This window comes from Tachysurus vachellii, chromosome 9 (genome assembly GCF_030014155.1).
Source record: "Tachysurus vachellii isolate PV-2020 chromosome 9, HZAU_Pvac_v1, whole genome shotgun sequence".
Lineage (NCBI taxonomy): Eukaryota > Metazoa > Chordata > Actinopteri > Siluriformes > Bagridae > Tachysurus > Tachysurus vachellii.
The window spans coordinates 8008548-8036195 of NC_083468.1; the positions used below are offsets into that span (position 1 = coordinate 8008548).

The 27648-nt window shown below is 36.8% G+C and overlaps 1 protein-coding gene across 3 annotated transcripts; it reads right to left on the reverse strand.

The window, feature by feature from the left end:
- Positions 1–1417: 1417 nt before the first annotated feature.
- On the reverse strand, positions 1418–26689 carry LOC132851027 (P2Y purinoceptor 3). 3 transcript variants are annotated; one of them, XM_060877577.1, is made up of 3 exons: positions 26500–26689; positions 12650–12833; positions 1418–4467 (listed from the first exon to the last, which is right to left on the reverse strand). In XM_060877577.1, exons 2-3 carry the CDS (start codon positions 12729–12731, stop codon positions 3422–3424), a joined length of 1128 nt encoding a protein of 375 aa, XP_060733560.1. In that variant the 5' UTR covers positions 12732–12833; positions 26500–26689; the 3' UTR covers positions 1418–3421. The 3 variants fall into 3 exon arrangements, with proteins under 3 accessions (XP_060733560.1, XP_060733562.1, XP_060733561.1); XM_060877579.1 differs by lacking the exon at positions 26500–26689 and adding an exon at positions 11193–11264 and having other exon boundaries at positions 12650–12778; XM_060877578.1 differs by lacking the exon at positions 12650–12833.
- Between the last annotated feature and the right edge of the window lie 959 nt (positions 26690–27648).

Below are 27648 nucleotides of genomic sequence, written 5' to 3' on the forward strand. Positions count from 1 at the left end.
GGGAAGGGGGAGAGTAAGAGCCCCTGGGGTAATGGGGGAAGAAGAGCTGCGCTTCCTCTATGATGGGAAAATATACACACGCACACGAAATCATGCTGCTAAATAAACATCAAGAGCGTGCTATTTACATCCTGGATGTAGATCATCAGCCACTGGAAGTAAAAAAAAGTAAAATAAAATAAAATAAAATTCTAATGATTCTGGAGAAGAAAAAAAATCTGGGTTTATTGACCTACTGTTTTTTTTTTTTTTGGGGGGGTGGTGGTGGTCATTTTTGTCATTTATCATGTTTGTACTATTCCTGGCTCTGCTTCAGTCCTGTTATGCCTCATGCCCTTATTGGGTTTCTCAGTCATCTCTGATTTCCTCCTATATACTGGGGAAAAAAGGGATAGACTACTATGCTATGTACAGAGTGTGTTCCTACCTCAATCTACCACTATCCTGGCCAAGATTAAATGGTTCCTTAAGGGTAAAATTATGGATACATTTACTATTTGTACGCTTATGTGCTTATTTTATGCTGTATTGTTCACTTTCAGTAATTAATTAACTTTCAATAAAGCCATATGTATGAAAAACAGGTAGTTTCATTTAATGTATATAAAAAAGTGTGATTTATGTGAGCGGTATTTCAAAAAAAATATATATATATAAATGTGGATATCTGAAATACATCGAGCATTGATTTGTACAAATAAGTGAAATATAATATGTAAAATAAAAATAGAAAGTATTTCTATTTAAACAATCCAGTACTTAGCCTATAACTCTACAGACCAGTGCCAAAACTGTCAAACCTCAGTGGGAAGCACACTTAGTAACAATCCCTGATAAGTATGATGGACCCACTACACACTCTTGTACAGTCTACATGATGATAGAAGTGTAAGAGGGTTGAGGCGGTTCTGTCTTTGATAATACTGTGGCTCTCCTGATGATCCTGTTCTGAAAAATGACCATATATCCAGTAAGTTAAATAGAAAATGGAAAATTACCTACTAGCTGGATGAGATGGTCTGTGAGATGTTTTGGTAAATGGTAAAGGGATAAAATCTTCTTTTCAGCAGCATTATTCAAATACCTGGCACTGAGTCCACATCTTGCTAGTCTTTCTTCATGTGTATGTTATGTTAGGTCATTTGTGGAAAGGTCACATGATTTGAAGTTGTTTATAGAAGTGCACCTTTATTTTCATTAGTATAAAATTATACATGCATTCATCATTCATTCATTAGTCATGGCTTTAACCTGTTTCAGGGTCACGGGTAGACTGTGTCTGAAGCATAACTATACCCTGCATGGGTACCACTCTCACACACACACACACACACACACACACACACACACACACACACACACACATTTGCATAGCTACCTAATACCATGTTTTTGTCAAAGGAAGAGGGAAGAAACTGGAAAACTCAGAAAAGTGCCATGCAGACATGGAAAAAACATTAGCAGAAACTTTATCCAGAGACCTGAAACTCTGAGGTGCTGCCATGCCGGCCTGCAATTATACATTTTTATTGTATTTGCTCAGTCATTGTTTACATAGAACAAAAGACAGAACCATGGAAACACAACTTCTGGTGGTTTTATTGATTTCTAATACTGTATATTAGTGCAAAGTTTAGGTCTACGGACATAAGCAAAGCAAGCAAACATTGTAGTATGGCACAAGCATTTACACAATTATATCAATATCCAGTCAGGTACCAACTCAGCGATGCCCATTTTTAAAGTTGTATAGTTCTGAAATTCACATTTAATGGTTTGAACAGCCCACACACAAGTATTATAGCTTCACAAAACTACAAGACACTGAAAAACTTCACAAATTAGTCATATTCTCACAGGCCAAAAGCATTTTTAAGTGGCACAGCATTTACACTACACTATCAATGTCTTTTCAACAGATACACACATTTCTATTGATAAGGTTTACTGGTGTAGTCTTAAAACGCAAGCGTGTGATGCAGCACCACATGCTCAAACCAAGAGTGCAATTTATGTCTTCATATATATACAGGTATTTCTACAGTGTGTAGCATGCATACTTGTATTATAGATTCAGTCATGTTTTATAATTACATCAGTACTTGCTTAAGGAAGAACTAAGGTGTGTGAAATCTCATTCTGAACAGAATTATATTCCCTTTAGATACGAGACTGATCAGCTAAGTGCAGCTTACAGAAAGACCAGACGCACTGCTGCCAGCTCTTCTTGATAAATCACACCACCTAGTGGCTGAAGTCAAGTCCTACATGGTGCCCTTCACTTTTATTTATATTTACACGTAGTGGAAGTATAAATCGTTCCAGTATACATGTGAATAAGAGTAAAAACAAACCAGTACTGGGTTTTGAAATGATGATCAGTACGAACATACTGTCTATAAGATGGTGAGCTTATATTGTTAAGCAAGCATAAGACCTGAGACCTGTTTTGGAAGTGCAAAAGGCCTATTGTAAGGTTTCATGATATGGCAGTTACTCTCACCCATGTCCACTGTGCAGACAATTCTACACACACACACACACACACACACACACAAACACACACACACACACACACACACAGGTATTTTAACACTTCAAAACACTACATTCCTAAACCCTGGGTTAAAGTTCTTATTCTCATATTCGCGGTGTCGACAACCATGAATGGATAAGTACAGCATGCGACTTCTTTAACAGCTAGGTCTTTTTTGCCTTAGTAAGTTTGTCGTGTAGTTGACCAGGCATTCATTAATATCCAACAAGACAAACCAATAATATTTTATAAATGATTGGTCTTCCTACAGCCTCAGAAACACTTTGCTTACACAGCCAATGAAGGGCTTTTGGGCAAAATGTTCAGTTTCAATCAAAACCTTGTGTTGTTTTTGTTGATCTATTTGTTACAGTGGATCATCCATGCATGAATCTGAAATATTTGTGTTCTACACACATTAGGTCATGAAAATAGATTTTGTCTTAAAGAACATAAAGATCATAAAGAACATTTGTTTATGAGTGGACTGTATGAGTATCTGTGGACTTATTAGTGCAAAGTTAGGATTGTGATTAACTGAGATTCAGATTTTATGTTTACATTTACAACCTTTGATAGGCTGTTTTAGGCTTAGGTTAATTTATGGCAAATGTATTTAATTATGGTAAGAATGATTAATTGATAGTACATAAGTGGCAGCAAACTAAAAGACGATCGCAATCATTTAAGACACCTGCAGAGGTTTTATTTAGATTTTAGTGTTTTGGACTAAGAAAAGAAAATGTAGGAAAATGTTTTTCCATTCTATGGTTTTAAAATGTCAAGTTTTCATTCAGGAGGTTTCAGGGATTCTTCCTCAGTAGAAATTGAGATTAGGTGCGAGCCTAGTAGGTGCAAACATACTTTTATACAATTAATTTAATTTTATACCCTTAATGATTTCTGGTTTATTAGGTTTTGTGGTGATCTTTCTCCTTGTTTGCTGTTGTCTCTATAAGTAGTGACCCTGAGCAGCAGGCTGCGTGTGCTGCGTCTAAATTTGGGCTGGGTGAAGTAGAACAGGATAGGATCGAGCACACTGTTCATGCTGGCAAAGGGCCTCGTACTCTTATAGACCACTGAAAAAAGGTTCCGAAGTTGGCACGGAGCATTAGGCAAGGTCCTCACTAGCAGGTACATTGTTTTGGTCACATGGAAAGGCAGGAAGCTTACGGCAAACACCAGCACCACAATAGCAATCATCCTCACAGCTTTGCACTTCTTCTCCTTGGCTGCTTCACCACTGACATCCCCTGGTTGGCAAAGAACCCGTGCCATCCTGCAGTACAATAGCACAATGACCAAAAAAGGCAATAGGAAGCCCAGGCAGGTGAGGGCCATGCCATATGGGTAGTATTGACGCGAGCGCTCAGGCACACTCAGATCGTAGCACACAGTACGATTTCTCTGGATGCCAGTTGCTGCAAATTCAAAGGTAGGTGCACACAGAAGTGCTACAATGACCCAGACACTGGCACATACAGCCCATGCCAGCTTGCGTCCTGCTCTTCTGAGCCATGGGGACAGCGGATGGCAGATTCCCAGGTAGCGCTGAACACTGATGCAGGTGAGAAAAAGGATGCTGCCGTGCATGTTGCTGTAGAACTGGAAACGAACCCATCGGCATGTCAGCTCTCCAAAGGGCCAGTAGTCTCGACTGCTATAGTTGTAGATGAGCAAAGGGAGGGAGCATGCATACAGGAAGTCAGCAGCTGCCAGGTTGAGTGTGTAGATGTTGGTCCGAGTCAGAGAACGTCTGGTTCCCCACAGCTGTAGGATGACGGCAAAATTGAGCGGCAAACCAAGGACAAAGACCACGCTGTACACCACAGGGAGAAGGATGCGCTTAAAGTCCTCATTGTAGGTGCAGGAAGGCAGAGCAGACGATGAGGAGGAATTGTTCTCCATCCGGGAAACGATTGATTTACATTCTAAAACGGAGAGAAGAGAGAGACTGAAAATTAAAACAGAGTAGGAGTGATGAAAAGTCATCAGCTGACATCAGCTGATCAAAAGTACTTTTCTGCATTGAATGAAAGAAGGAAAGAACCTTACAGATTTTTCCTTTTATTTCATTTGATTTCTGTTCTGGTTAGATAAGTGATTGTTTAAAACAGACAACTGTATTCAATTTTATGAGCCTCTGGTTTTGCCAGTTTCCTCCTACATTCCAAAAACGCAGCAGTAGGTAAACTGGTTACTCTGAAATGCCCCTAGATGTGAATAGATGTGTGAATGTGTATAGACTAATGTCCTTTCCAGGGTGCATTCCCACCTCATTCCCAGTGTTTCTGGAAAAGGCCACAGATCCACTGTGATCATGACTAAAATGAAGTGACTACTGATAATAAATGAATAAACCACAGGTCAAAATTTAACCATTGACTGTACTATATGTACATACTGTATGTGGCCCTGTCATTATGTGCCAAATGGGAGTGGTCTCTTCCACGATGACCCTGCAATAACATCTCAACCCAATCGACATGTATGCTCTAATATCATCAACTCACACCTCTTGTCAGTATCTGAGAGTTATTTGAGATATATGTGTGCATATGTATATATATAGACAGTGGTTATTACCGAAACAAATAAAGATGAAGTAAGAACTTTATGATTCATTTCCTAAGACTTCAATATTAATATCCTTGAACTATAAATGAACCCATAAAATAAAAGTAACTGGTCCAAATAAATCTTAATTCAATCCAGGGATTTGGATATAATTTATGTAGGAAGTCAGTGTGTAATGCTATTTGGCATTCATACCAAGGGCTTTAGCATCAATCATACTAATCTGACTCAGAAGCAGCCAAACTAATTCCTTTCAAGTATTTTAATTTGTTAATTCCTGGCACTACAACTTGACTGTTTGCATTTTGAAAGGTACAAGAGACACAAGGCTCTGAAACTAGAAAATAATCAAAATGAATTGCCCTAGAAGTACAATGGTACTCTGAATAGTATACAGACTATAATAGAAATATTATTAATTATGTGTACAAGGTACCTGTAATTCATTCATCTTTAATAAACTCTTTTTCCTGGTCAGTATCTAGTTTGAAATCATATCCCAGATGCATGAAGCGGGAATGCACCATAAACGTGATGGACTAGGTAAAAGTTGTGAGCAGTGGTAGCTCAAGGCTCTGGGCTGTTGAAGATCAGGTTTCAAGCCCCAGCAATACAAGCTGCCACTGTCGGTCCCTGAGCAAGGCCCTTAACCTTCTCCTCTCCAGGGTGCTGTACCATGGCTGAACCTGCACTCTGATGCCAACTTCCAAAAAGTTGCAATATGCAAAAAAAGAATTTCACAGTGCTGTAATGTATATGTGACAATAGTATTCTTCTTCTAAGTTCATCACATATTATTTCAAGGAAGCCCATAAAGACACATGATTAACACGTATGGAAACTCCACACAGACAGCAACCCGAGCTCAGAACTGAACCCATGACCTTCAAGCTGTGATTTCAGCCTGAATATTAGCAATTACGTATACTGTGTTGTGGGTATAGTATACATGTGTGATGGTTTGGGAAAACCATCAGATGTTATAGTATCAGGAGCTGAGATGCACTCCATCATTGTAGGAAAATGGTACGAGCACTAAAAGAGCTTCAACTTTCGAACAGAGCTTTGAAGTGAAAGTACCCAGCATATTATCTAGTTTCAGGAAGAGAATATGAAACAGAGATCTCGAGATGAGTCAGGATTGTGCAGGTTTAAAGTGTACTATAAAATCCATCAGCAATTGGGCTCAAATGTCATCTGTTATAAAGCTTGAATCACTAGTACAGCCTAGCTGAATTAAATCTGTCTGCTTAAAACCCTGCACTTGCATCAAAACCCTGTCCTGTGCCTGACACATGGGAAGAAAAAAATACATTTGGTCTCAGATTTACTAAGTGATCAAGGAAAAAGAAGTTTACAGTGTGCATACCAAAGTATGGATAAAAATATAGTGTGAACTGTGTATAAGAGTGTACAGGAAAAACAGGGGTCTTTAATGGAGCTTGATCATTTGACAAACTGAAATATACATAATGATTAAATGATTGAAGTCTTTTCTCTTTTGAAATAATTTGTAAATGATACTTTTAACATTTTTAATGCACATTACACCTAAAGGATGAATTAACATTAACAAAAAAACAACTAATGAACGAATAGATGCCTCTGCAGCTAAGGATTGAGAGAAGATATTGTGTGTGTGTGTGTGTGTGTGTGTGTGTGTAAGGAAATCTGCACAGTGTGCCAGGAAGCTTCAGCAGACTCGATTGCTTCCTGTGAATATAATTATACTTATGACTGAGAATGAATGCGTTTCAAACAGGATGTTAAACCTTCCAGCAAAAACTGAGGAGAATAATAGAGTACTAACATATCACATCCTGAAATTAATAGTGTGAAAGTTTTATTATGAATACAGAGTAATAATATAATGTTAATTCAAAATACTGTAAATGGTGTATGGTACAGATAAGAATGTTTTGGGACCTCCTGATTTTCCATTATGACTTTCACTGTCTCTGTGAATTGGTCAATTTTATAAGTCACATATTGTAACTGCCCTGATAATTATCAAAACACATTCTTTACTAAAGCATACACCTGTAACTCTCATATAAATTTTGTATGGATTATTTGTACATATAAGAAACCAATTGCTCAAGGCACCATGCACACTCATTCATACTCATTCACAGTGATTCAGTTTTACTTATCCAGTCCACCTATCAGTATGTTTTTTGGAAAACATGAGAAAAGAAAGATTACACAAACATGGAGAATATGATATATAAAACTCCACACAGGCAGTAACCTGAGCCAGATTGAACTGGGGATCCTGGAGCTGTGAGGTGGCAATATCCCTCTCACATAATGTGTTAATCTGAAAGTAGATTAAGAATTTATTAAACAATTTAATGTGGAACAGGAATTCCCTTCACAACTGGCAACTCATGCGAGTGGCATGTTGTTGTTTGTTTACCTCTGGTGAAGGCCACACCCCTTCATTCTTTAATCTGAATACCGATAGCAGCATTGTGTTACACCCTTAATTTTTACAGTAGCTAGTATCAGTAATAAAAGTAGCATATATACTGTTACTGTAATGTGTAAAGTGATTGTATTAGTAGTGTGTTTGTTAAGGAATAGTGTTAATAGTGCATAGTGTGTATTAAATGATCAAGTTACTAGTTTAGGCTGTAAATAGATAAGAAAGTATTCTTTAATAAATTGCACATTATTATGCTCTGTTCACAAATACAGTGATTTTATTGCTGCAAGTCGATAGTTGCTGTACTATTAAGTCACCAGTAGGAATTCCTACTCCCGGTTGCCATAGTAATAATGTTAGTCAGTGGGTCATGCAACTAGCATTCCAAATCAGTTTACTTGCTGTTAAATGAAAAATCTAAAGGGAGATTTGGTGTTTGTGTACATAATACAACTCATATCATACATGATGAAGGAGAAGCAGTATGTGCTCTTCATCACGTGTGCTCTACTGTCTTTACTTCCAATGCTAGTCACTGAAGAAAGTTTATATTTGCATCTAGTTTTCCCAACTTTGTCACATCACTTGACGCAAACGCATCTATTTGGCACATATGTTGTCGCTCATGTCATGCAAAATGTTGCCAGCTCTCACTGAAAATGAATGATCTCCTCTTATCTATGTATTTGTGAGCTTTCAGTAAACTCATCTGTATCATTAATAAATGCAACACCTTCCTACACCAGCAGGCTGCGCTCTCACACAGGAAGCCACTGAAATTTTACTCAAGAAGCCTGTGCCTGTGATGCTTTCCGAAGCTGTTAGGACTGACAGTTCATATAATTACAGTTGAAGTTTTAAAGTGCTGGAGTACTTCCAACAACTAATTGATGCATCCTTAATTTCTTAATCCTGCCTCCTTCAGCCTGTGGTCCAAAAATCGATCATCTGTCCGGTTTAAGGAAGTGCCAATTTAATTCACAGAGGAATCTAGGAATGTAGAGATAGAAGGCTTCTAGAGCATGGATACACAGGTGTTTCCTATGCAGAAGTATTGCTTTGTAGCTTATGTAGTAAGGCTATGATATAAATTATCCCCCCACAGATTTACAGTAAATAATACAATAATAAAGACCATAAATAAAAATGGCTTATTAGTAGAGTGCCAGATTGAATCCCAGTAATGCCTGTGGGTAGGTGGGAGGGATGCCATACACTCTTCCTCCTGTCATTCAGTGACACTTGCCAATACACTGGTGCTGTTTTATGTAGAAGAAAGTGTAGTTACTTCCGGTCCTCAAATTTGATTCCTATATCTGCACAGGGACGTTTTACGGTGTGTGTCACTCAAATCGTCTGTATTTGCTAAGTAAAATTCCACCTTGTAATGGTTACTACAATTACTACGGAAGAGTTAGCAACATCCTGAGCAAACATAGAATTTGATTGTTTTCAGGAATAACTTTTGACTTCATCAGATGAAGATGAAAAGGAATATGGGATTCGAATTTTACTAGAAGTACCTTTAACAGCAGGGTACAGTACAAATAAGTGTGAGCTAGCTAGTGAGTTAGCAAATGGGATATGCAATTTCTGTGGGGAAATCACAATTGATATTCAGTATAAATGCTCTGTTACTGCGATATTGTTGCGATTTTGCATAATCACTGTTTTGGAACTGCTGCTCTTTGTTTTTACCTTGTTTTTGTTATCAATGGCCTGCCTGAGTTTTCATGATTAAGTTTATTCATATTATGTTTACATAATAGCATAAGTTTAACAGTTAACCCCACTTCTGGTTGACCATTAAGATGTCAGACAGAAGAAACAAATGATTTGTGATAGTGTTCTGGGCTTAGACACACTTTCCCAGTTTCAATGTAGATTAAAATCTTATCTCTTTAGTCAGGCGTACACTTAATACTTCCCATAATATTGTTCTCTAATACATCTGACCAAATGCACATTATCATCTAGTGCTTGCTAGTATTATGAACAGCAGCTATGTTAATCCCTCTCTACTGCTTCTCTCTTTCTACCCATCCTGAGGCATCCAGAATTTGTACCAGCTCCGATTGTCTTCCGTGCCATGAAGATTTTGGACCTCCACTGAGATGAGGCTGACCCTGTGAGGATCCTGAGGCATCTAGAGATTTACCAGCTCCGGTTAGACTCTACTATAGTAAGAGGAGATGCCAACTCCATGTGTTTTGAGAACAACAATCTCCTCCTCAATACATTTGTCAGACTGTATATTTATAATCACACACTCCGGTGACACCCATATGAGGATGGGTTGAGTCTGGTTCCTCTCAGGGTTTCTTCCTTTACCATTCAAGGGAGTTTTTCCTCCCCACAGTCACCTGAGTCACCTCAGACTTGCTCATTGGAGATAAATACAAACTCATTTAAATATATCTAATATTAATCTTGAATTTTGTATTATATTAATCTTTATATTATTCTTTATAATAACCTTTTGTTCTATGCTTAGGTTCTGTAAAGCTGCTTTTAGACAATGTCAATACAAATAAATTTGAATTGAAATTTGAATTTGAAAATTTCTCTAATTAGACACTCACAAAGTCACAAATAAATGTCTGCTCAATATATGTGGAGTGTTCGCCTGAGGGCTTCCGGGTGTAGGGAAGCATGTGGACTGTGAAAGCAGCTAAAAGGCTTTTTAATATAATTTGACTGAACTGGAATACTCCTGCGATTCTGCGTCACATTCGTCTGTAAATTGTGGCATTAACTAAAAAAAAAAAGAAAAAAGTAGTGTCAACTGAATTACACCTTTCTAAATGAGCAATCAATCCAATCAATCCACCAACACAGCTTCTTGCTCTGACGTAAACTGCAACACCGCTTCACATCTTGCCGAGACTATGTGCTTTGTCATCATTCTCCTTTATTTTCTTTAACTTGCTAAATGCCATGGAACAACACACCTCAATTTCCCAACTATTGCCCACTGTCTGAACATGTTTGAGTTTGCGCCCACATTTCAGGGTGCTGAAAACACTGACACAGCTCTCCTTACTTCCAAGAACATGATGTAAGCTCTCATTAATCATTTAGAGCAAACCATTTGCCTTGTCTGTCCAGGATAGAAGACAAGAAGTTGGCTATGCAGATGCCTGGAATGTTTGAGAAATGCTGTTAAGTGAATCGAGCCACTTTTGAGACTTATTCTACAGAATAAACAGGAATGTGTTTAGGTGTTTGTCTGAAAAAAAAAAGATTAGCTGGTTTTGGCTGGTTCATTTTTGGAAAAACATAAATAGTGTTTAAAGTGATTGTGGCTATTTTTAGAAATGCTTTTTATGATAATATGCAGCGCTTTGTTATTTGAAGCTTCCCTGTGAAGTTCCCATAAAAAATTATTCTATGACATTAGTAGCATCAAGAGTAATGTAGGTTTATTTGCTTTTTATTTTTATTTTTATCTGATTGTGGCATTGTGCTTAGCAACAGACACTCAGAAATTCATATCACAAATCACTGAAGATCATGTGGAAGTGTGTGCTGTAGCCAGGGAGATATTAATGACACTGGAAAATTAGCAGAAGTTGGACATTAACAAACACTTGAACAACTATGTGAATATAAGGCCAAAAAAGATTAGAAGGCTGTGAAAAATAACAATACCTGCTTAGGCGCAGAATGGCAGACCTGTCCTTAATGATGTTTGCTGTATTTATCCAATCATGGCTATGGACACTGCAAATATGTAAATGAAAAACGTTAACCCAGAGTTTAGGAGTGTACAGTTAGAACAGTAATAGTGTCATTATTTCTAATCACACTATCTGGTGTCTCCTAGACAAGGATGGGTTTCATTTTGAGTCTGTTTCCTCTCAAGGTTTCTTCTTCTATTTCAAGTGTGAAATGCCACTGTTAAGACATTTGTTGACAGTAAACAGTTTTGTTGTTTAAGGCTAGTGAGCTTAGACTGGCTTGTCCATTAATACAAGCCTCCTTAATGTCTGTTGCTAAGATACAACAGAAATAGGAATAAAGTTTTAGCTAAACCTAAAATAAGTATCTTCTACACCATGACTCCAGTAATAGCTGTACTAAATACAGCAAGTAAAGCAATATGACTGTTTATCCCCCTGGTGATCCAGTGCAATGTCTCTCTGATTTAGAACTAATACGTTTCCTTAAAAAAAAAAAAACATCTGATGTGCTCACAGTATTTTTCTATAATAAGGTCACCATTGCAAAAAATTGACAAATTACACTATATTTGCAATTCTTCAAAGCTCTAAACATATATATAATTCTTAATGTATAGTGAAAATAAGAGCAGTCAAGCTTCTCCTGGAAGACCACCTTTCTTAGTAAACAAGAAAAGCCCCTGCGGCTGAACCAGCTATGTGCTGTTTTTTTTTTCTTCAGCAGGGTGTTTAACAGCTGTTCATCGAGAACAGGATGTATTCAAATACCTCTGAGCTCATGACCTATTCTTTTATTAGAATTTCCACACACAAAACATTTGGTATAATTAAAAATAAAAACCTGCACAAGACTAGTGTTAGCATAACACCCTGATATTATAAGCATTTTTATCAGATCATAAAGCACTGGATTTTATATTCATTAGCTTTCTTGGCTTATGGGTTTAAATTATAGCTAACACAAATGAAAGACAAACTCTCTTCTATGAGAATGAGATAAAAAGAACATATGTCACTTGTGTGTCAAAAAAAGGAACATGGGTCCAGAAATCTTACCAATAAAAAGCTAGCATATGAACTAGTGTTAATGCTTCTATCACATAATCCCTTTTCTAATCAAAACAGAAAATGAAGACAAACACAATCTGTAATCATTCAATTTATAACAAAGGGAGGCCAAGAGAATTGACTTCTGTGCTTTGTTTCTTGTTAAAACAATTTGTATATTTTTTAGCAATTATGTTCTTTATTTGATTTAACCCCACTGTGCTTATTACAGTGTGAGATAAAGAGTATTGACTTCTCTATATATTAGCATTTAAATCAGTCACTGAGTTACAGCCTTCATTACAACAGAGACCTGGATATCCCCACTGAACACTGCGATACCTACTATATTCTCTGTCTATGCTTTCTCTCACTCACCATGAGAAACAGGCAGGGGTGGTGGTACAGGTCTGGGAGATGTCAAAGAAGATGGTCTCTCACACCTCTCTTCTTGTCTCATTTAACCATCTCTTCTTTTAAAATCTGTGCACTTTCAGTTACCTCTAAAATCAACCTCTTCACCATTGTCATCTACTGTCCTCCTGGTCCCCTAGTAGAATTTCTGGAAGAAATGGACACATTTATTATCAGGGTGAAAGAGGGGTTAGTCAAAGAAGCAACCAAGGGGCCAGGGGGAACTGAAGAGCTGGAGAGATCCACAGCTCTGATAGGAGCAGCTGCTCCCAGGGCAACTACAACACAAAACTGAATCCAGCACTGAGCTTTTTGGAAGAGTGGCAACTCAAATGAAACCCATGTTGGTGAATCAGCAAAAGTGGATATGGTCATGTGGATTGATGAGAGCACAAAGCTCTAAACCTGGCAGAAACCCAATATGCTGTGCACCAATTAAGAAGGCTATCCTCACGGTGAAGCATGGTGGCTCCAGCATGATGATGAGAGGTACGCAAACACACACCCCCACCCCTCTCCGGCTTTGGGAAAAAGGCCAATGTTCCGAAGTGTGGAATCTGCTGAATACATATACAACACAATACAATACGCTGTATATTGTATTACTATTATAAAAAGTCTTTCTACTGTGTGTGTGAGCAGGAACCATACAGCTACACACTGAGGTGTTTATGCAAACACTCATCAATGACTGCTTACCAAGTGGGCCTTCACCCTGTGTCAACCTTTTTAGGATCAATAAAATACAATTGGAGTGTGATAATGTTTGGGTTTTTATTGAAGCTGAGTACTAGTGCATAGAGGAGTGTGTGTGTGTACCTCTCTACACTCTAGCAGGTGGTATTTGAGACTCTACAGCATATGACAGGTTGTTAGATAGAGCACATGCTCTATGCTTTTTATAGACATAACATGTACACACAACCGACAATATATATTACACAACTATGGCTGTAAAATTAAACTTTTTTAATGTGTTATTAAAAAAAAAACCCGGAATATTCCATAAGGATAAGAAAAGCTCTTAGAATATACTGAATCTCACTAATAATGCAATAAATAATGAGCAAACTGCAATCACACACAAGGCTCTTTAGTGTGATGTAACCTCTTCACCACCAAAGGAGAAGTAATTAATAAGCACAAATCTCTGCTAATTAATGTGTTTATCTCATCAAATAATGACCTTATTATGAAAAAATATTTTTAATTCACTTTTTTAAATAAGATAAAGCAATTTACCAAATCATGGACAATATGTTAAGCATGTAAAACCCATTTCTATTGCTTTTGTGATTCAAATGTTATGTTTACCAGTGCACATCTTAGGTTAGCTAGCAACATTCCTATATTTCTAACTATTTATTTAGATCACAGAAATTGTTTATTCATTTTCTATAACTACATTGCTATGACAGTAGTGCCGGTTATCCATCCATCCATCCATCCATTTTCTGTAGGGCTTCTCCAAAACAGGGTCAATGAAAGAGTCATTCTTTATATTCTTTATAATATACAGAATGCACACTTGTCAGAGCTATTTTGTGTATTTTGTGTATTTGTCTTGTAGTGTTTTGTAATGTCTGTTTGCACTGTCTTTTTTCTCACACTGTTGCACTAGGTTGCACACATTGCACTTTATGTGGCTAGGACTTAAGTCCTTAGCTCTGTGTTGTTTTATGTAGCTTTATGTTGTTTTATGTAACACCATGGTTCTGGAGGAATATTGTTTCTTTTCACCATGTCTTTTGTCAGCTATATATGGTTGAAATGACAATAAAAGCTTTTTGACTTGACTCATATCAACCTACGTATTGTATTTTGGACTATGGCAGGAATCAAATCCCCAACCTTAGCTCATGTGAGTCAAATGTGATTACTTAATTACTTAACATAATGAATATTATTTAAATTAATTGACTTATTCTGATGTTATCGTTTCAGCTCATTCACATGGACAAGATTAGGCATAACTATAAATGGTTAAAATGTATGATGTGTCATTCATTAATAAATTAAAAATCTACCATAGCAGTCTGCCAAATTTAAAGAGGAATAAAACACGAGTGTGCTGTACTTTTTCCCCTAAATCACTTCTTCTCAGCACTTATGGTTAGAATAAAATAAACCAGTAACAATCTCCCTGTGTAATAAATATCTCAGTGGAGTCACTGAAGTAAAATAAATGTCTGAGTTAAAAAGCCTCGGTGGCTCTGTCCCAATTGCATGAATTCACGTCTACTAGAATTCCAAACATGGTGAGAAAAGTCGAAAATATTAAAACTCAAAATTTATATCAAGACTTGTTTGTTCTTAGTTTCTCAATTGTGATGCTTCATACGATTCAAATGAAATAATGCATACATTTAACTGTTTTTTGTAACTTAAAGCTAGAGGTCATATGTGTTTTATCCATTTTAGCCATTTTATGCATCATACAGTCACCTAGTTTATTAGTCCATTAGGCAGCAGATTATTAGCACACTTCTTAACAGGCAAAGTGCAAGGCTACCTGCATGCACTGGCTCAAAGTTTTGAAGGAAGATTAAATGCTGTAGGGCATTCTGTAACATAAAAATAATCGGTGACAGCGTGGTAAAGTCTATGGTGAGTCCTAATTTAAAGTTATTAAATTATTTTTCTGTAACAGCCCTCCACAAAGTATTTTAATCCTCTTGTTTTCCAGTAATTCCCCAACGATAAAATGGTGTATTCATTAAATTATGTTTAGCAAATTTACACAAGATTGAATGTCATTGAATTCCCTCACTATCACCATCTCTCTCTCTCTCCTCTCTCTCTCTCTCTTTCTCTCTCTTAATAACATTCTCATGGTACTGAGAACCACAAAGTCTTCTGACTTGAACACTATAACCGTAAAAAGAAAACCCTAGAGGGAAATATGCTGAGTAATACTTTCTCCTGTTTCAGAAAGTTTCACTTTTAGATTACATTCACTATAGTTGTCCCTGTGAATGAACATTAATTTAACCATCTTTGGGGCCATGTTTTTTTTTTTTTTTTTAAATGGTAAAAATATTTTGATTTTAGTATTCTAGTACATTTTATCACATGTCTCCCAATCCTGCCTTCATTTTCTACTATGTGAGAAAGCTTGCCTTACCATGTGAGGCAACATGCACAAGGACTGATGTGTGACAAAGTGTATAAATGACAACGCCTTGTTGCGAAATACATATGCACTACATGGCAATGATGATGTAGGCTTCAGTGAACAGGGTGGACTCATTTTTATACATTTTTAGGTTATACATTTTATAAACGGAAGACATGGTAGGTTGTTTTACATCCTGTGAAGCTGAGAGCAGTACAGATGATAAGGATGCTGAAAAGTTGTCAAAACTTCCATAAAGCTTACTGCTGGTGAGTGAGTTATTTAAATGGTGCAATTAAATAAGAAGTGTCAGAGATGGATAAAGAAAAACATGAGGAAGCGGAAGACAGGGTTGGCTAAAAATTAAGGCCTGGTTTATATCTCTGTGTTTGAGTTCAGCACACACTTATGCATTTTCAACAAACATTGACATCACTGTATATGTGTCCAATATATTACTGAGCAATCAAACACCTTTATGTGCCTTTGCAAGGCACATAAATTCACCTCTGAACTACTCAGTCAAACAAAATCAGTTATTTGGAACACCTTTACCTTGTCTCTCCCCATCAATCGATTGCAGTGGCTAGTCAATCACAGGGGTCAGTGAGCTCATTTATGCGGATGTGGCGGAGAACACTTTCCCCCAAAGAGTGTTACATCGCCTCATGAACTTGCAGGAGAAGCAGTTCTTAAAGATGAATCTCATGATCATCTTCACTCTCCCTGATTCGTAGCTGCTGTGTGACGGGGAGAGATGACAGGTAGGTTTGAACTAACCACAACTAAATTACAAAGAAAGAAAAACTGGGGGAAAAAACACTCCACCAAAAAGGTACCATTTACGCATTTCCAGCTACCTGCTGTACAGGAATTCTGTAACAGTTTGGAAGCATCGTGTTTTTTTGTGTTTTATATAAGAAAAAAAGCGGAAAAAAGGAATAAATGTGTTTTTTATTATTTATTATTTTAAATGAAATTATTTTTGTGGATTTGAACTATAAACCACATCTAGTAATTTTTGCACATTTCATAATTTCTGCTTACAGTTGTTTTACAAAATTATTCTTTTGCACTAAAATTGTACACAATTGCACAGATCTGCACTTCATAATAATCATACAGTTATCCATATTCCTATATATTTTAGATTTTTTAAATATATTTTTTTCGCATTCTCTTTTTTTACTGTAACCATTTTAAATCTATTTTTATTTAACTCTAATGTCACAGATGGCCAAAAAGCATTTTACTACATGTCATACTGTGTATGGTTGTGTATGTGACTAATGACAGTGTCATAAACTGTCAATATTACCAAAGGATCACTCTGACAGGAGTGTGTGTTTTGGCAGTGTCACAAAGAGCTAATGTTAACTTAGTGTTTCAGATGAGTGTTCAATCGCTTTGCTTATGTCTTTACCATAAACAAACTCTATTTAAACCTTTACATGAAAATTAATGTAAACCCAAACTACTTTTAGCGGCCAAATGTGTAGCTGAAAAAAAATGCTTCGTCAGAATTCCACTCTTGAAATTAATTTGAGATCTTTAATACAAACGTTATTACCTCACAGATCTGGTCTAAATCAGATCTAAATATTCTAAAATGCATTCAGATACAAATGTAACTAGTGTTTAAACTTTGTCATTTTGTGAGCGCTCTTCAACATTTATTATGATAGCTCAAGAGATGAAAAGACATCCAAAGGAAGTCACATCTTGATTCATTCAAGTATTTTATACCATATATGGCCTGTAAAAGATTTTTTTTTCATTAGTTTTCCCCAAAACAGAAAACAGGATACAGAATGTCACTGCATCAGAAACTTCAAAATCACTCCCAAAGGCATTGGACAGACAACAAAACAGACACAGAAAAAAGTTATTGAGAAGGTCTTATATCTATACAGAGTTGCACTCTTCATTCTCTTAAATACCGAATAGCAGTTTACAATACTTTATTGTGAATACATAAAAAATAAGTTTATGGAGCAAAAAGAAAACTTTTTTTAACATCACTTTTTATTGTCAGTTGATGTTCTTGTTTGGTCCGCAACATTTCCAGACTTTTTGAATTTGTCATATTTGGCAACAGTGTCGTGTGTGATGTGCTTGCCATGTTTCCTGTTAAAGTCCATTGAAACCTTGAAACAGTCTCCCGATCTGGCCATGAGAATGATTTCAATACATACTTTCATGCAAGGCCATAAAGTATAACAAATTTTGGAAAATGTTTTGCAAACATATGATAAGCTCCACTATAGAGGGACTCTATCATAACAGAATAGTCTGCAGATGGGCTAGCAGTGCCATCTATTCCATCCCTCTTAACCTGCCCACATTCATAAGGTCTGGGAAGCGGTACACAATAACAGTTTGTGACAAACCGACAGAATCAGCTCTGTGTTACTAATCAGAGGCTTGCACTGTTGGACCTTTGAGCACGGCCCTGAACCCCTCTCTGCTCCAGGGATTCTGCATCATTATCTATTAACAAGCTGAGACACTGAATGTGTAAAATGCACCCTTAATTTCATGTTTTGTCCTTGTCATGCTTGCAGTGGATCTTTGGAACACTGGACATGAGTGGACGCTGGACACACACACCCATACACCCACCCACATTTATTCCCACCTAGTCAACCACAATACTCCCTTGTACACCCTCTGGAGTTTTGGAATTCGTGAAGCAGCATGGGAATGATTTGCTTCCTACCTGGAAGGACAGTCATATCAGATAACTTGGAGAGGATCAATATCTGCTCTCCGCAAACTCTCCACTGTTATCCTACAAGGCTCGGTACTTGGTCCTCTCTTTTTCTCTCTCTATACTCACTTTCAAAGTTATATTCTCACATGGGATCTCTTACCACTTCTATGCTGATGACACTCAACTTATTTTCGCCTTCCCTCTCTCAGATACCACGGCTTCTGCTTGGATCTCAGCATGTTTGGCGGACAGATAATCACGGATAATGGCTGAACTGATTGTCATCTTAACCTTTATATCCCCAGACCACGATTAAGCAATATCTCGGATAAGCAATATCTCAAGACCGAATAAATTCACTTGAATTACATATGTATGTAATTAAACACAAAGGTTTACAAAGCTATTATTCTTCTATTTGAATTATTCCAAAAGTTTTTTAAATTGTAATTTAGCAAGAGTCAGCATTTACAAATGTACTACTGGCTGTAAATAGCTACATTAGCCTTATAACACCTCTAACCATCAACAATTATATTTTGTTACCATGAAGGTGCTGTTGGAAGTTGCTTTCTCAGACTAGCCAGTTAATGCTAACCAGGTAGCTTTAAATGACAGAAGGGACCATCCAATTGAAACAGGTTTATTTCATGAAGAAATTAAAGTTTGAGGGAACAATAACAAGCAGCAGTTTAACGAATATGTATTGGGTCATGTCTCAGAGTCACTCTATTGTTTGTTTGTTATTACCTCTGATTTCCATCCAGAAAAAGGCTTTATACAGGCAGCTAGCATTTCTTCTAAACTCAAATAAATTATAAAGAGCCTAGATTTAAAGTGAATAATATATAATTCTAACGCTTATTTAACATGTTAAATACAATATCATAAGATAAACAGAAAAGTTTAGACATCTGACGTGACTGCAAATTGGCACATGCCTGTATGTAGCAGCATTGCTAAGCCAACAAAGTCCTTAAAGCAAACACACAGACTTCCACTGGAGTGTATTATCACAACGATGTACAAGCAAACAGCTGCTCCAGATATCAACACTGTCACTATGTTCATGAACCTGTGAGACACGCCAAATCAACCAGACATCTGCATGCAGCTGCAGCAGAACGACTACAAACTCACACAACATTAATCACCATCAAGCTAATGCAACATGTGACTGAGCTGTGCTGTAAACACAAACATGAAATAGAAATGATTTGGCCTGTGCTCAATATTGGACATAATTGCTACCTAGACACCATGCTAACCCTTCCTGTAGTGTATAAGGTAAATAATCGACAAAACAGCCAGTAAATTACTATAATATTATCATACAGTATATAACTGTAATATGCATTGCATCATGAGTTTTCTGTGACTTTCATTTAATAAAGTGACTACTTTTTATGAATTGATCACAGTAACTAATCCTAAATAATAGGAGTAAGAGACTGTAATTGCAAAAAAGCCTTTCTTCTCTGTAAAACTTTCTTCTCTGTATAGTGTGCGATGCGTGACATATTATAAGCCAAGGACCTGATGCTCTAACACACATACAGGCTGATTCGATTTGATCTCTATTTATGCCTTTCTAAGCTTTTTTCTGTTTTATGTCTGTCTCTGCTTTGTGTTAGTCCATTTCTCTGCCTTTGTGGCAGTTTTTGTTGCTGCTTTCTTATCAGCCCACCATGGACTATCCTTTAAATAAGCTGAAAAAACTGCAGCCATTTTAAAACAACTAGCACAAATTGGTAGTGTCATCCATAGTTTGAAGGAAAAATTGTATACTAGAAGTAATCTGGCTGATAATATACTGTAATTAATCTTGCAAAAATGATGCATGTGGATAAATAGTATACATCAAGTATGTAAAGAATAATAAAGGTACATTTTATTCCATTCCATATACTTTCTATAAATACATTACTATTTTCTACACTTTACAAAATGTATGTTTTGAGGTAAAACATTTAAAATTACTTTTCATAATACCATTATGACCTACACTAGAATAAATCTATTTTTCTAAACACATTTAGAAAGCATACTTTAATAAAAATATATTTAATTGTCATGCTTGACAAACCAAAAATACATTAATATGACTTTTTAGTACACCAAAAGAGGTACACTTCAATTATTTTATTTTCAATTAAGAAAAAAGAAACTTTTAGCTTCTGGAGAAGTTTCTCTGCTTTGGTTATCCAATCACAAATATTAGGTATTATAGGAGATATTTCTCATCAGACTAGCTACAGCAGCTCAGAATGCAGAAGTCAAATTCATATATTCATGTATTTATTATGTATTGTATGGACAAAGGTTCATGAAAACCTGACAATCATGTGATTCTTTGCAAAACTCTTGCCATTAAGATAAAAGCACACAACTGGATAGAATGCTGCAGAATTATAATTTGCCTTCACTGTAACCAAGAGTCCCAAATCTGTTCTAGCAGGGCAATGCCCATGTACACAAAGTGAGCTCCATGTCAACATGGTTTGCCAAGAACAAGCTGAATAACTCGAGTAGCCTACACACAGCCCTGATCTCAGTGCCACTGATCTCCCCTGGGATAAACTGAAACACTGATTCTGCCCCAGGCCTTCTCATCTGACATCTATGCCTTGTGGCTGAATGGTTGAAACCCCACAGCCAAAATGTAGTAGAAAGGGACTAACACTGAAATGCCATGTTCAAAAAGCACATAGGAGTGTTTTCATGTGATACTTACACATACAGTGGTGTGAAAAAGTGTTTGCCCCTTCCTGATTTTTTTTATTTTTTTTGCATGTCTGCAAACTTTAATGTTTCAGATCATCAAACAAATTTAAATGTTTATTTAAATGTCAAAGATAACACAAGTAAACACACCATGTAGTTTTTAAATGGAAGTTTTTATTATTAAGGGAAGGGAAAACAAAACCCAAACTTACATGGCCCTGTGTGAAAAAAGTTTTTGCCCCCTAGACCCAATAACTGGTTGGGCCACCATTAGCAGAAAGAACTGCAATCAAGCGTTTGCAACAACTTGCAATGAGCATGATTTTTCAATACGCATCTCATGCATCTCAATACGATTCAGGTCTGGACATTGACTAGGCCACTCTAAATTCTTCATTTTGTTCTTCTTCAGCCATTCGGAGGTGGACTTGCTGGTGTGTTTTGGATCATTGTCCTGCTACAGAACCCAAGTTCTCTTCAGCTTGAGGTCACAAACAGATGGACATAAATTGTCCTTCAAGATTTTTTGGTATAAAGCAGAATTCGTGGTTCCATTAATCACAGCAAGTCTTCCAGGTCCTGAAGCAGCAAAACAGCCCCAGACCATCACACTACCACCACCATATTTTACTACTGATGTCAGGATCCTGCCCGGACTGACCACGTGCTTTTGTTTATGTTCTGTGTTCACGTGTCTGCCCTGCCCTTGTCTCTTCTCTGCACACCTGTTCCTGATGTGTTAATTGTCTTGTGTATTTAACCATGCCATGTTGCCTATGGCGGCGTGGAATCCTCTTCCTTTGTCGTGTTGGTTGTCATGTCTTTGTTCCTGATTTGTGTTTTTTATTTAATAAACCAGTTTATTTTACGCTATCCTGCATTTGGGTCTGTTTTCATTCACACATCCTTGACAGAAGGATTCCGCCATTTAAAGACCCAACACGATAGCTTTAGCCGGGACTGACTTATTGTGGGAGTATTTTTTTCTAACTGTTTTTTTTCCCTGGACTTTTTTTGTGTGATATTGCTCCGTGTTTGTTCCGGCGGGGGATGCCGCCATGTCACAGCCTGGTTTTGCTTTGTTTTTTTCTCAGTGTCCTGTAACATTGCCCCACTTTCTGTCCGCGGGGAGTGTTGCAGGCCCGTATGTTTTTGCCCTAGGGATATTTTTGGGGTTTTTTGGCCCCTTGGTGGAGGGTTTTCCAGCCCTTCTGCTCGACTGTGGACGTCGATCGGATCTTCTGCTCAGCTGTGGACGTAGCTCTACTATTATTATAGACTAATATTTAAATTTGTTTGATGATCAGAAACATTAAAGTGTGACAAACATGCAAAAAAAATAAATCAGGAAGGTGCAAACACTTTTTCACACCACTGTATACTTTAGTGGGATTATTTTTAAAAACATACATGATTGTGTTTGCAACAACAGAAGGGTATTGTCTGAGTGCACTAAGCACAAAAGAACTGTAAACAGCAGGCCAACAAATAAATCTGAAGGAACAAATCGAACCGCAACTAGAACAAATAGAATAAAACAATTACAACAAAAATCCAAATAGCAGGAAATCTAAACAATTATCAAACAACTACATGAACAATAAATAATGAGACCAAAATCTTGAGAATAAAAAAATGTGCAAATATCTGGAGTCTTTATGGTGCCTCTGAATGAAGACGTGATTGATTACAGGTGAACTAGTCAAGCAAAATGGGTAAATATACTGTAATCATCTCTGGTGGTGTGGTCTGTTACATTTTTGTAAAATACAAAAATGTTACATTGTATATTCAGAAAGTATTTAAATTTTAATATCCATACCTTTTATAAATGTGTATTGTGTATCAAATGTGCATTAGCACACTATAAAGTACATTCACCACGGTTTTCATTGTCGTAGTGTACATTCCCCCCAGTGCTAATGCTATAAGAGGCGCTATGTGAACTCTATTTCAATCACACGAATCTTAAATCAGTGCTCCCTAAATCCCATCAGTATGTGGACTTTGCAACGAGAGGGGAAAACACCCTGGATCTTGTTTACACAAACATTCCCTGCGTGTATTGTGTGGAGCCCCACCCCCACCTCGGCTACTCAGACCACATCTCTGTTATGCTAATTCCAGCATACAGACCACTCATCATGAGTCAGCGTGAGGAGGTGCAACAGCTAACTGCCTGTTGGTGTAGAGCCAACAACCTGTCTCTGTATGTTGATAAAACTAAAGAGACTGTTGTTGACTTCAGGGGCGCACAAAGCAACCACTCTCTGCTGAACATCGATGGATCATCTGTAGAGATCGTCAAGAGCACCAAATTTCTTGGTGTTCATCTAGCAGAGAACTTCTCCTGATCACTCAACACCTGCCGTCTGGAAAAAGGTACCGAAGCATTTGGGCCCTCACGACCAGATTGTGTAACAGTTTCTTTCCACAAGCCATCAGACTCCTTAATAACTGAACTGAACTGTACTGAGCACAGCACACACACACACACACACACACATGGAGTGTGTATCAGCAGTATCTTTTCATTCATTCATTCATTTTCTACCGCTTATCCGAACTACCTCGGGTCACGGGGAGCCTGTGCCTATCTCAGGCGTCATCGGGCATCAAGGCAGGATACACCCTGGACGGAATGCCAACCCATCGCAGGGCACACACACTCATTCACTCACGCAATCACACACTAGGGACAATTTTCCTTGTCTTTGGACCGGGGGAGGAAACCGGAGTACCCGGAGGAAACCCCCGAGGCACGGGGAGAACATGCAAACTCCACACACACAAGGTGGAGGCGGGAATCGAACCCCGACCCTGGAGGTGTGAGGCGAACGTGCTAACCACTAAGCCACCGTGCCCCCTTCAGCAGTATCTGAAATACTCAATTGGTAAAAAAAAAAAAAAAAAAACATGTCATGCTGAAAGTCATAGAGATCACAATTTTCCCTATTCTGAATTTCAATGTAAACATTAACTGGAAGTCTTGACCTGTATGATTTTACGTATTATGCTGCTGCTACATGATTGGCTGATTGGATAACTGCATTAATGAGCAGGTAGATGCTAAGTGTATATATAGTGTATTTGAGAACATACTGTGTATATAAAGCACAAAAAATGTACTTAACGTGTAGAAACAAGTCTTATATACATTTTCAATATGCTTATATTGTGAAAAAAAAATACATTTACATTATAAAATAATACATTTCATATTAAGAAGATTTTTAAAAAGTACACTTAAAAACACTTATTTTACAAGGGTCCATTTTCTTTTGTATGTCTGTTTTTCTTGATGTTTTATCACACTGTTTATGTACACATGCTTTACTGAATATGTCTCCTGGCAATGTGTGTGTGATGGTGTGATAATATAGGCATGCAGCTTGCACAAGCCAAAGCTTTTCTTACTTCTTAGATTAGACTTGCAGCTACAGCACCATACTAAAAAAGCAAACTTCAGACTCTAAACATGTCTAGACTGATCAAGTACATCTGGATTAAAAGGGGGAAAAATGTCTGCTTTTCTTTTTTTAACTACAAGACCACTTTCAAAAGTAGGTATTATATTGGATTAGATGTTTATCCTATCATGAAATTTCTCATATCATTTCAACCTAGTGAAGATTTGTGCATGTGACTATACAGGAGCATAGCATTCAAGGACAGTGTAACTGCTTGCAAATTATAGATCAGGACTAAACAGCACTAGAACTGTAGATAGGAATTTATATCATACGACTGGACACATGGTCTTCATGAGCAATAAAATGCATAAGCCATGTTATGAAATATTCTCCCACAAGTAGCTTGCAACAGCCATTACTAAGAGAGAGGGGAATTTCAAAACCTTTAAAATTTTGTAGTTCCTACTGAGTGAATTGAGTCTCATGTTGCTATTAGAAGATACACACATGCTGCCCAAGTTGCTAAACACAACATGCTTATTAGTGAATTTATTTCTAGGATCTTGATGGTATCAGCTATAAATCCCGAGTTTGGTGCACCAAAAATGATGCAATTGCATGCTGTTTTCAATTTCCTCAAAGCAGTCGTAAACTATGTGCATTCATATGTTTTAGGTATTTATTTAAGTATTTATTTTGGATATCAGATTAAAACCTGTTTTAAGTGGGCACATTTCCAGATTCATTTTATGTTGCTGATATGGATATATTCCCATTACATAACATGCATGAGTTTCACAAGTGAACCTCTCTGGTTTCTCACTAACACTCAATCTAACCTAAACAGGGCAATTTTTTTCCCCACAAACTGTGCTGCCTTTAAAATGTTTCTTTTGTTAAACCTTACAAAATACATTCATGTCAAAAATGTTCTCACTTAGAAATCCAACTTTTTTCTATCCATGCCCTTGCATACCCTATTGTCGTCCATGATTAGGCTGACTCAGTTTTATTCAATAGAAATGCTGCAGCTTCTGTGATTGCCCTGAGTCTAGAGAGGCACGCTAACTCTAGACCTCTTGTCCTATTGCAGTAAAGCAATTTCTGACACCTGCTGTCTTTAAGTCTTGCCAGTGCAGCTGTTTTCTCAGGCCTTTTCACTATTCTGACTGAAATCTTGTAACAAATATGTTGTCTGCTTGTTGGATGCCATCAGTACTTTTATCTTATTATTATTATTATTATTATTATTATTATTATTATTATTATTAAGAGATTTAATAATAATGAAAAGAAGAAGAACAACAACAAAAATAATCATAGGAAGAAGAAGAAGAAGAAGAAGAGAAGAACAACAACGATAAGCACAACATATGACAATGACGAGGATAACAACAACAATAATAATAATGATAATAATAATAAAATGATGATGATCATTATTATTATTATTATCATTATTATTATTAAGAAGAAGAAGAGAATAATAATAATAATAATAATAATAATAATAATAATAATAATAATAATAATAAATAATAATAATAAATAAATAAATAAATCGCCGATTAAGATCAAATTAAATGAGTTTATTTATATTCATCGCTTATATTCAGGTATTGTGTTCTGTTCCTTATTATAAATATCTTATCCGTAAAAAATCCCCAAATCTCGTCCTCCAATGAACAAACACAACAGTTAACGAGCTCTGTTCATAGGTAACTGAAGTTAAAGCTAACTACCACTCCACTCATGAAGACGTTAGTCTTCCGTAATATTTGCATACAATTCAGTAAGCACTTCTTACGTCGTTACTTCATGCTGGTTAAAGCTTCACGTTAGAACTTACCTCGTCATTGAGTCCCGAGACGTCTAAAACTGCGTATACTGTAACCGGGTCTGGTAGTCAACACGTGACAATATTCCTTCAATGAACCATTGAGTTGGTTTGGGAAAAGTTTCCAACCTGATTATTGTTGATCGTATCCAGAGTCTAATGTTCAGCTTGTACACGCTCCGTTTTAATGTCCTCTCACTCACACACATGCCGTGAGCAATGAGAGAGAGAGAGAGAGAGAGAGAGAGAGAGAGAGAGAGAGAGAGAGAGAGAGAGAGAGAGAGTATGACTGGCTAACCTGGAATATTTTTTATGCATTATTTATTACTGCGTTAGATGAACAATTTCTGGTTTCACTGGTTGGGAAAACACAGTGTTGAGAAAAAAGGAATATTTATTATTTTTAAAATATTACTCATTTCCTAGGGGACCTAAGGCACAAAGCTGGGGGCACCTTAACCCATCAAATGGCACATGTGACTTTTATTTTGATTGAAAACATTCAGCCACACCCAAAGCCTATATACAGTGGGTATGGAAAGTATTCAGAGTATTAATAAATTTGCAAAAATTTGTACGTCTTTTTTGTCAAGATGGGGTGCTGAATGTACATTAATGAGAAATAAAATGAACACTTTTGATTTTAGCAAATAGCTGCAATGAAACAAAGAGTGAAAAATTTAAAGGGTCTGAATATTTTCAGTACCCACTGTATATATATATATATATATATATATATATATATATATATATATATATATATATATATATATATATATACACATACACATAATGTATAAATATATATAAATATATACGTAAATATATACACATAATATATAAATATATATAAATGGATACACATAAGCAGCTAGAAATATCAGTACTAGTTGCAATTAAGGGATAAATATAAACTATATGGCCAAAAGCTTTGGATATTTAATATGTGTTTGTTGAACATCCCATTCCAGATTGTGGCTATAACTACATTAATCTGGATAAATCTGATGACTGCAAAACTCTTTTGTCTGCATTGTCTCCATCAGATGTTTACTTACTTTCTATCTCTGAATCTCATGTAATGGGCAATGTAGAGAAAGGCACAAGTTTGGACAGACGAATATGTGGAATTATTGCCTTGGGTGCATTCAGTCTTCCGGT